The 10752-nt window shown below is 46.1% G+C and overlaps 1 protein-coding gene across 5 annotated transcripts in view; it reads right to left on the reverse strand.

Annotated features, from left to right (window-relative positions):
* HECTD4 (HECT domain E3 ubiquitin protein ligase 4) overlaps positions 1-5534 on the reverse strand; it is a 97968-nt gene extending 92434 nt beyond the window's left edge. For all 5 annotated transcript variants that reach the window (XM_048514102.1, XM_048514100.1, XM_048514101.1 and 2 more), the window contains exon 1: positions 4865-5534. In XM_048514102.1, the coding sequence (XP_048370059.1) occupies positions 4865-5038 (174 nt within the window). In that variant the 5' untranslated portion in view covers positions 5039-5534. The remainder of the gene's footprint in view (positions 1-4864) is intronic.
* Between the last annotated feature and the right edge of the window lie 5218 nt (positions 5535-10752).

Consider the following 10752-nt stretch of genomic DNA (forward strand, 5'->3'; position numbering starts at 1 on the left):
CTATCCCCTAGTCTCCACACACCATGATCTAAATCACGGTGATCAGCAGCCTCTCCTTAAGAACTCAGTGCCTCAATGAACACAGCACTGTTTTTCATACCACAATGATAAGAAGCACTGATTACATGGTAAGCTTTAACTATATTAGTTTGGTGCCCCAGCATCAGAAATTCAGTGCTCCTTTCCCGGACAACTGAGAGCTGAACCTGATTATGTTCCTAATTACATTTCTTGAGTTGCAAACATCCATTACCAAAGGATTCCAGATTTCTGAACATAGCTAGCAATTTTTAAATTTATTGTTGAAGGCTTTCACGGTCAGAATCACTAGAGTGTTGTGGGTTTTTTGGGTTGTATGGCCCTGTTCCAGTAGCATTTTCTCCTGATGTTTCACCTGCATCTGTGGCTAGCATTTTCAGAGGATCTGATGGCTGTAAAGCAAGTGTAGTATATATACCTCTGAAGATGCCAGCCACAGATGCAGGCAAAATGTCAGGAGAAAATGCTACTAGAACACGGCCATACATCCAAAAAACCCACAACACTCTAATTTTTAAATTATAATCTGTTCTAAGTCATTCCCATCTGATGCTGCTGGTTGAATAAACAACCACACAAAATAATATTTTAAATTACTGATGGGAATCAAATAGCTCTTTCCAGATTAATATCCAGCGGCCCAATGGCTTGGAACATTCATTTAAAATTTGGAACATTTGGAACATTCATATAAAAATAAATACATTTTAATATGCTTTTTATGGATTCAACAAACATTCAAATAATCATAACAACCAATCAATGGTGCAGGCCCTACTGGAAGAAAAGGCTTGTGTGTGTAATGGCAACCCTACAGCCATAAGAAACTGCAACATTTGGACTACAATCTAGTACGCCACACAGCTGAGCCACAAGTTCATAGCTGAGCTTTTAAAACTTAAAAATAAAAAACAAATGGGGAAATAAGACTGCTTGTTTTGGCCTTGGCCCGATGTGTCCTGATCTTGCAACCTATTGCACTGTCCTGCATGCAACAATTGCAATTATGACCATTACTGTTCAAGTTAACCTGTGAACAGTTAGAGATATTAATTATACAGTTTAACAATGAACCCCAGCTCTTATGAGCATTGGAAACACACGAGAATGAGTAATTCTTCAAAAGTAGGAAGCAAAAGTTAGATCACATATTGCACTATGGATTGATACAATGTGAGACTTTACAGACAAAGAAAGAGCTGTCTTTAATAGACAAGAAACAAGAGTGGAATACCATGACACTTGGATTAAATTTGTGGATTTATTTGGATATTGATATGTGTTGTATACAGTATGGAATTAGCCAGCTGCTTTGGGGCAAAGCAGGAATATTTGTGGGCTGTCTTTAAATGGCCACACAAAAGTCCCTTTTTGCCTGCTTCATATCATAATCAAGGACTTTAGCTTATGTAAATGGATCTGGTCAGACTAGACCAGGTCAGCCTAGATTGATAAGATCCTAACTTAGGGGGCAAGTATGAAGCTGGCACGATGGTTGGTGCCAGGATGTAAACGTGCATCAAAGTTAAGGGTGTTAATCTGAAAATAAATAAGTCAAAATGTGTATTGTAAAAGGCTTTCATGGCTGGAATCAACGGACTGTTGTGGGTTTGCTGGGCTGTGTGGCTGTGATCTGGTAACTGTTAGGAGCAAAAACTGTTAGACCACAGCCAAACAGCATGGTAACAGATGCAGAACCAGGGGGTGAGAGGGGGCAGGCACCCCAGGCATGATTCGCATGGGTCACATGGGGACTGCATTCAGCCATCTGCCCCCTCCTCCTCAAGCAAGGAGTTTGGGCAGCCACCCACTGGCCATAGCTCATCCCAAGCTGGAGGGTGGAAGACGTGGCGAGTTGGTGGGTCACCCCTTTGCAAAGCGGCCGGCCCAAGCCCAGCATGGCCTGCCTTCTGAGAAGCTGCGCTGTTAGCCGGAGCACATTTTCTGGCCCAAGGTGCCTGGTGCTGCTACCTGAACTGCGCTGCTACCTGAACACTCAGTCTGCAGTGCAGGAAGGCAGGCAAATGAGGGGGTGCCCTAGCTGCAGGTGGCCGCTGACTGGCTGAGGAGAAGGTGAGAAGCAGCAGCGGCTGGGCACTTGGGATACCTCCAAGCAGTGGCAAAACCTCAACGTCTACAGGGGCGAAATAATAGGCGGATCTAGAAGTTGAAAGGGGGGAATAATAGGCAGATCCAAAAGTTGGGTGGGTGCAATTTGACAGCTTGCCCCAGGCGCCATTTTCTGTAGATAAGCCCCTGTCCAGAAAACCTACAACAGCCAAATATTTGTATTTGTATCACTTTTTAATAAAAGTTTGAAAGTGAATAAATACAATTTTTTAAAGTCAGGAAAACCTGGCAACCATATTGAGGCATCTGTTGATGAAGCAAGTCTGCCTAAGCCAACCATTTATCAGTTACATGGACACAAAGGGGCATGGTGCTGCATGGGTGCTGGACAGCATTCAACTGGACCCTGGCTGCTAAATGGACCAGGAGGATGTTGGTAGGAATCAGAACACTCTTGGCACTAGTCTATGCAGGAAATGAAGTGCCAAAAATGTTCTTCGTGATTGGTTGTTGTGGGCTTTCCAGGCTGTTCTTCATGACACTCACAGTTGACAAATAATAACATTTAAAATATATAAATGGCTTCCTCTTTTTAGAAAATGTTATTTAAAAAGAGAAAATAATCAGTTGCCATTTCCCTTTTTAAAAGGTCATGCACATCCATTTTATCCTGCAGGAAGCAACTTGGGCCTGTTTAGAAATCAGTCGGGCTCCTCAGCCAGCACATGCCAAGCACTACCATGAACCTGCCTGAACAATGGCTACCAAGAAAGCAACTACATAGCCACATCACTTGCAAAGCTAATGGTTTCAGCGCCACCTCTTTTCACAAGCTTTACTGCTACAAAAATGAACCTGGACCACAAGACCAATGAATCATTGCATTCTTCACTCCCCCAGACACAGTAAATAAGCGACTCTCCAGAGAAGTACCCCCCCCCGCCGCATTGCTCGACAAAATGTATTTTAAAAACTACAATCCCACAATATTTGATTTTATTTAAAAAACGCAGCCCCACAATATATGGAGTTATCTATCAAAAACAATACTTAGACCATTCTCTATAGTTAGGAAACAGGCATTCCCTCTTTCATCGTATTATTCTAATGGGAGTTTTCCCAAACAAGCAACTGACCTCTGTGTTACCAGAATACATCCATCACACCCTCTGGACTGCTAGCTACTACATTTGGATCTTTTGGCAAGGATACAACCTGCCCCTACGCCCTAAATGAATATAGGTGACTGAACATAAACATTCAATGCAGCGCTTCCCGAACCATCCCCATTCGGCTCACGCCACCCAGTTTCTGACAAAGAACCTGTGTCACTGCAAGCCACACTGTGAGTGGGGGGGAGGGTGGGGTGACAGAGGGAGGTGCATGGGGGGAGGATGCAGACTGTGGAAGAGATGCAAGCAGAAATTACAGACAGCAGAAGTACATATTTCAAACAACACATAAACAGCTCAGATGTACGGTTATCCATCTACTGATGCTTCCATTTACAGGAGGAGAATGAGAGACAGAGAGGGGGAAATTACAGCTGCTCCTTTTGGCCTTGATAAACACATCCTGAATACCCAGCACGTAAACACACTTCTGAACCCCTGGTACATTTTTGCTGTAAAAACAAAGAGCTATAAATCACCACTACCAAACAACAATAATTATAATCCTACATAATTAAGATTAGAAAGTTACAAATATAATTAGTGCTTTACAAGCCCCTTTCTGGAAGAGAAAGACAGGCAGTGTTTTTACCCTTCCTGGTTTAAAAACCAGGGAGGCTTCAAAGGGTGTATGTATCTTCTTGCCTCCCTGCTCCCAACCCAGTGCTGAATCACCTTTGCACCACCATTTCAAAAAAATCAGGTGCTGACAGACCTGCGAGGGTATGTGATCTTGCTTCAATCACACTTCTTGTCTGCTAAATCCCCCCCCCCCCGCCCCCTGACCCTCAATATTATGATTCTGGTGGGCACAGACATTCCTGAGGGGGGAAAAATCAGGCAGTTCTCTTATGACCACCATATCAACAGTCACCTCCTATTGATTCTCCACTTGACACACCCAGTTCCCCATCTTCCAACTGGTCTCCATGACCCCCTAATACTTGACAGACCATTCACCACCCCTTGGCCTCCTCTACCTGTACAGCCCTTCATCAAGGACCTGCCACCTTAACTGCATTTGATGCCCACACTTTTTATGCCCAAGTGTGCCCCAATCTTCCAACCATCCCCATCTCTGCTCACTGCCTGTAGCTGCTCTAAGTCCCTGCTCTCCTCCTCTGCGCACCAATCTCTTGTGGACCCCCCCCTCCACCTTTCCCCTTCATTCCCACTCATCTCTGCCAGGGCCTTTTTGGCACACCCCCCCTCCTCTTTCCAACTCATCCCTGTCCCTGACTCCCTCCACCACTATCACCACCCTTCCTCGTAACTTGATATCCTCTTTTCATCCCTCGGGTACCACAGAGCTTCTTATTTTATCCTCCGGCCATCAGGCACCTGCATTGGCACCTGCCCATCCTCTCCCATAAGAGTCACCCTTTTCACCCCATCCTTCCTGTCAAATGCTGGCATCCCACCCCTGGATGACTCCCTCCCCCCCTCCACTGCACCCTCCCTCATCTGATTCTGATGCCCCCCTCCCCCATAATCCATCATCCTCCATGTTATCCTATAACTGGGGGGGGGGGGAGGGTTGAGGAGGAGGATGGTGGTCCAGTCGCCCCCCTCTCCCCCCTCACCTCCAGCTCGGTATCCGCGGGCTCGGCCACGCCGATGATCTCGCTGGGCAGCTCGGCCAGGTCCGTGACCCGGATCAGCCCGTCGTGGAGGAAGATGGTCTCCTCCTTCACCGACAGCCACTGCGCCGAGTCGGCGGCGGCCGTCGAGCTGGATGCGCCCGCCGGGGACCCCATGGAAAGCAGGGCGGCGGCGGCGGCGGCGGCGGCGGCCTCCGGGAGGCGAGCCTGAGGCGGCGGCGGCGGCGGCGGCGTTGACAGCAGCACCTGCCGCCCGGCGGCTGAGGAGCAGCAGGGATGCTGAGGGAGGGATGCTGAGGGAGGCGGGCGGGCGGGCGGCCAGGCGGAGTCCTTCACCCCCCCACCATGGTGGGGAGGAGCCAACCGGGGGGGGGGAGCGCCGCCTTCCCCTCCCCCACAGATCAAAAACAGGAGGAGGCGGAGGCGGGGGGGAGACGGACGAAGCGAGGCGACCTTCCTCCCCTCACGCCCTCCCCGCCGCCCTCTTTCTCCCCCTCACGCGCAGGTGACAGCGCCGCGCCGCCATGTTGGGGGGCAGGCGAGGAAAGCGGCTGCCTCGAGAGGCGGGCCCGACATGCACTGCGCGGGAGCGCGCGGCTCGCCCCCGAGAGCGCGCACCGGCACCTTCCCCGGCGCCGCCTGACCGAGCGGGAGAAAGACCGCGGCTGAGGAGGGACTGACGGACACAGGCGGGGCGGGGCCGCCGGCGCCACGGGGCCCTCTCACTGGTCGCCGCGGACGGTGGCCCCGCCCCTCAGCGACCGTGTCCCCGCCCCTCGGCCTCAGCGCTCGTTTCATCAGTGGCTCTTTGGAGGGTTTTCTCCTCAGAGGTGGGTCTCTAGTTGCAGCCTCTGGGGGAAGACCTCTCTTCTCAGGGCTTGCGCCAGAATTATTATTATTATTATTATTATTATTATTATTATTATTATTATTATTATCATCATCATCATCATCATCATCATCATCATCATTAGTTAGTAGTAGAATTAGTAATATTCCATCAGTGACTATGGTTTTTCTCGCAGGGGTCTGCAACCTGCGGCTCTCCAGATGTTCATGGACTACAAATTGGCCATGCTGGCAGGGGCTGATGGGATTTGTAGTCCATGGACATCTGGAAAGCCACAGGTTTCAGACCCCTGCTGGAGAGTCTAGGGAAAGGACAGGTCCTTGACCCTGAGGAGGGGGGCTGTCCTATCTGTCATAATTCTCACAAAAATGGCCTTCCTTGCTTCTCCATTGCCTCTCCTGGGGCTCCCCCCAGGTTTCCACACATCTCCTCAGAGTTTAGGATCTCCCACCAAGATTTATCCCCATCCCCCCCCCCCCCCGCCCAACATAAATGATGGTTCTTGAAAGCATGACACCTCCCGCCCAAGCCTGGATCTGGCAACTATTCTCTCCCATCCCCCAGAAGAAGTAGAGTTTGGATTTATACACCACCTTTCCCTCCTGTAAGGAGATTCAAGGTACAAGCTCCTTTCCCTTCCTCTTCCTACAACAGACACCTTGTGAGGTAGGTGGGACTGAGAGAGTTCAGAGAGAACTGACTAGCGCAAGGTCACCCAGCAGGAATGTAGGAGTACGAGAACACATCTGGCTCATCACATAAGCCTCAGCCACTCAGATGGAGGAGTGGAGAATCAAACCTGGTTCTCCAGATTAGAATCCACCTGCTCTTAACCACTATACCACTCTGGCTCTGATAAAATCTGGCTGCCCCCAAACATAGGAAACTAGGAAACTGCTCTTTGCTTGGTCACCTATGGAAAATCAGTAGAGTTTGGACCTTTATTTCTTGTTGGAGGTTGTCAGTGTTCAGCATGATGGGTAGATGTGGGCAGGCAGACTGACAAAATGTGAAGGGAAAGGTGTGAAGGAACCTGGCAACCCCTATTGTGCTCTGTCTGCCTTGAATGCCCCTCTCTTGTTCTCCCTCCCATTCAGAGTCCCTTTGGACCTTCTGGGTGTCTTTGCGCTTCAGTCTCTTGCAATGGCTTTGCAGCGGCCGGGAATCAGAACCCACAACAGCAAAGTCTCGCACATAGCAGAGAGTCAGCCTTTAAAAGCTGGGGGGGTGGACTGCACAGCAAGGGGTCTGGAGTCTACCCCCTGAGGAGGCATCTGCTAGGTATCTGCCATTAATAAGAGATACATTGGGGAGGAGTTTGCATTAGCACTCTGTTGCCGAGGATCCTTGCAAACAGCTAGACCTCTGCCATGTGTTGTCAGTCTGCTTGCCCACGTCTACCCATCATGCTGAACACTGACAACCTCCAAGAAAAAATAAACATCCAAACTCTACTGATTTTCCATAGCTGACCACTGACCAAGCAAAGGGCGGTTTCCTCATCTCTCTGTTTTGTGGTGGTTGATTTCATAATGTCAGCCCCCCCCCCCCCCCCCCCGAGATACCCATTGGGTACACTGGAGTCCACCCTTTCTTGGCACCCACCAATTATTTTTAGAAAGTGAGAGGAGTCAGTTTGGACTTTTATCCAGCGAGACTTCTGATGGGCCATTGGAGATATGATTGGCCATGCACGTTTCTGAAAACATTGGTGCCCACCACAGCACAAGGAGCTTCGCTGTTGACTGAAGGTCAACCTCCAAAGAAGGAGACTCCACCACACTCCGACGTAGCGCGTTCCACTGTTCAACAGCCCTGACAGTCAGGAAGTTCCTCCTAATGCTTAGGTGGAATCTCTTTTCCTGCACTTTTAATCCATTACTCTGTGTCCTAGTCTCTGGAGTAACAGAAAACAAGCTTGCTCCCTGTTCGACATGACATCCCTTCAAATATTTAAACATGGCTATCATGACACCCCTTAACCTTCTATTTTCCAGACTAAACATACCCAGCTCCTTAAGTCTCTCCTCCTAGGCCATGAATTCCAGACCTTTTACCATTTTGGTCACCCTCCTCCAGCCTGCTGGAACTTCTCCTGTTCTCCAGGAGTTCTCAAAGATCATAGCAGGGTTATCAGTAATTTCTTACATCAGCAAATATAATTCGACTATTGCATGACTTTAATTTTAAAACAGTGCAAACAGTTTTAGAACTGCATGTTTTTCTTGGAACTGTACATTTTGTACCCAAGTGCACATATTAAAACATTAATAAGTCATTTAATGGGGAAGGGGGCGGTGGCAATGCTGTGGCTAAGAAATTCCTCTTACAACTGATTCTGTAGTGTTATTTGAAAGTAAAATTTTCACTGAACTTGCCCAGAAAATTAATATTCTATTTACATTTATGACTTGCCCTTTACCACAGTCTCAAGGCAGGTTACAAGAAAACATGCAACATTAAAATCATGACTTTAAAAACACAATGAAACCACATTATTAAAAAAGTATTAAAAAACAGATGCATATGTTGTGTTTAACAGACTGTATACACAGTCTCTTTTGGGTTATTGAATTAGGGGAATCAACTTACTTCAGTGGGCATGGCCGTTTAAGAAGGTTCAAGAAAGTTGCTGCCTGTCAGGGTTGCCAGTAGCAACGCAGTTTTCTACAGTCCTGTATATTCCTATAAAACTCCAAATCCTCCTTAAGGTAGCAACGAGAAGTCCTGTGTGGCACATTAAAGACTTAGTAAATATAATGTGACATAGATTTTTATTATGTCAGAGCCCACTTCATTAGCTTTATTATGACCACTTATGCATCTACGCTAGGTACAGAATCATTGTTCCCTGGAAGGTGAAGCAGTGCAATCATCTGTTCCAATTCTTAATTCAATTTGCCTCTCAGCTGCTCATTTTTAATATGTTTCTAGGTGAGCAGGCCCCCTGGAAAGAGGTTCATGCTTGGGTGGCATCTGCTTGCGTTCAGAGCCACGCTAATCCTTGAAGCAGGACACTGTGCACTCCCAGAGGCATCTTTCCTTGTCCCACAAGGTTGTTTTAAACATAAACCAGAGCATCACCATGTGTTTTGAGCCTTGCAATGTGTTTTAGTAAGAAAAGAGCTTCTTTAGGCATCCCCAGCTTAATTCATGAAGTAATTCCCAGTGTGATTCATGCATTGTATTTGAAGTAGCTGATGATAAAATAAACAACACAAGGCAGTCAAATAACATCACTTGACAATTGCCTAAGCTGAGCAGTTGATATAGACTAGCATACCGAATACAGCATTAGTATGTATGAACACGGATCCTGCTCTAAGGAGACTTTTGCCATTAAGGGATGTGTCCTGAATCAATAGCATGGTTTTAATTTTTGCCCAATTGACCAGGTGTCAGGAAAACCTCTGGTGGAGAAAGGTACTGCGCAGTCGAGGGGCTACCTCTGAAAAAGCCCTGCTTTTAGTAGCCACCTTCTGTCCAGCTGACATAAGGAGCAATAGGATAGTATTACTATAGAATATACTACTAGTATATATATTACTGTATATCGCTAATTATATAATACTATATATTACTCGTATATATAGACATTACTATATATTCTATAGTAATACTATATACCAGTGATGGCGAACCTTTTTGAGACCGAGTGCCCAAATTGCAACCCAAAACCCACTTATTTATTGCAAAGTGCCAACTTGGCAATTTAACCTGAATACTGAGGTTCTAGTTTGGAAAAAAAAACAGTTTGCTCTGAGGCACACGTTACTTGGGAGTAAGCTTGGTGAAGCAACCGTGCAGCACTTCGAATCACGATTCTAGGAGGGTTTACTCAGAAGCAAGGGCAGCCTAGATGTGTGTGTGTGGGGGGGTGATTTTCCGCTCCCCCCACATGACGAACTCTGTGCGCGCGTGCCCACAGAGAGGGCTCTGAGTGCCACCTCTGGCACGCGTGCCATAGGTTCGCCACTACTGCTATATACTGACTAATAATATTTACTACTAAACTATTAATACTCTAGTAAATATATCTATATATAGCTAGGGTAGGTATTACCTAATAATTATTATAGGTACCTACTATACCTCCCAACCTATACTTAATTATTACTGGAAGGTATATAATATACATTTTATATATTGTACTATATTTAATATAACATTTAATTAATATGTATAAGTATGTAAAATTGTAATATACCTAACAGTAATTATTTATTAGAAGTAATTACTATGTTATTAGTACTATATTTATATTTAGTAGTATTACTAGATTATTACTATTTATGATATATATCATAAATTATATTAACACAGAGGAACACACAACACAGGATATTGATGGGCCCAATGGCATCAGCCTACCCAGCAGGATTTTTAACTCTGTTTTGCTTACTTCCTTTCTTTGAGCGCATTAAATTATTGTATGGTTATTTGAATCCGGATCACTGAAATAATTGTGATCAATTTTTTAAAATTAGGAGATAAGAGCAAATACATTTTCTGGGCTTCAATACACGTCTGGAGTAGTATTACGTATTTGCCTTGCGGTGGCCATGCTCAATCAAGAACGGAAGCAGAGCCCCATATATTCAGCTATAATAGAATACATATAATCTGCACGCCACATATAATACAATATGGCCACTGCTGAGATTAAATATGAGTCCTTCATGCCCCATTTGCAGCATCCCAGTCCAATGAGCTGAGAAGAGAGTATTGTCAGGAAAAAAGGGGTCAGTGGTACTTGGCAATTAGATGCCCATTTTCATGGTGCTTGGCCATGCTGTCAGGGGCTGATGGGAATTGTAGTCCATAACATCTGGAGTGCCAAAGGCTCGCCACCACTGTGCTAGGACATCATTCAAGGGTTAGGTGCACCTAAATCCCATTGAGTTGCAATTAGCATTTTAATCACAATGGTTCAATTCAGACATCTTGCTAGAACATAATCTAAGAGGCTTAGCTATGTTTTGGTAGATGACTGTTTGGCCATTGATAAGCAAACTAGAAC

This window comes from Sphaerodactylus townsendi, linkage group LG13, assembly GCF_021028975.2.
Source record: "Sphaerodactylus townsendi isolate TG3544 linkage group LG13, MPM_Stown_v2.3, whole genome shotgun sequence".
Classification (NCBI taxonomy): Eukaryota; Metazoa; Chordata; class Lepidosauria; order Squamata; family Sphaerodactylidae; genus Sphaerodactylus; species Sphaerodactylus townsendi.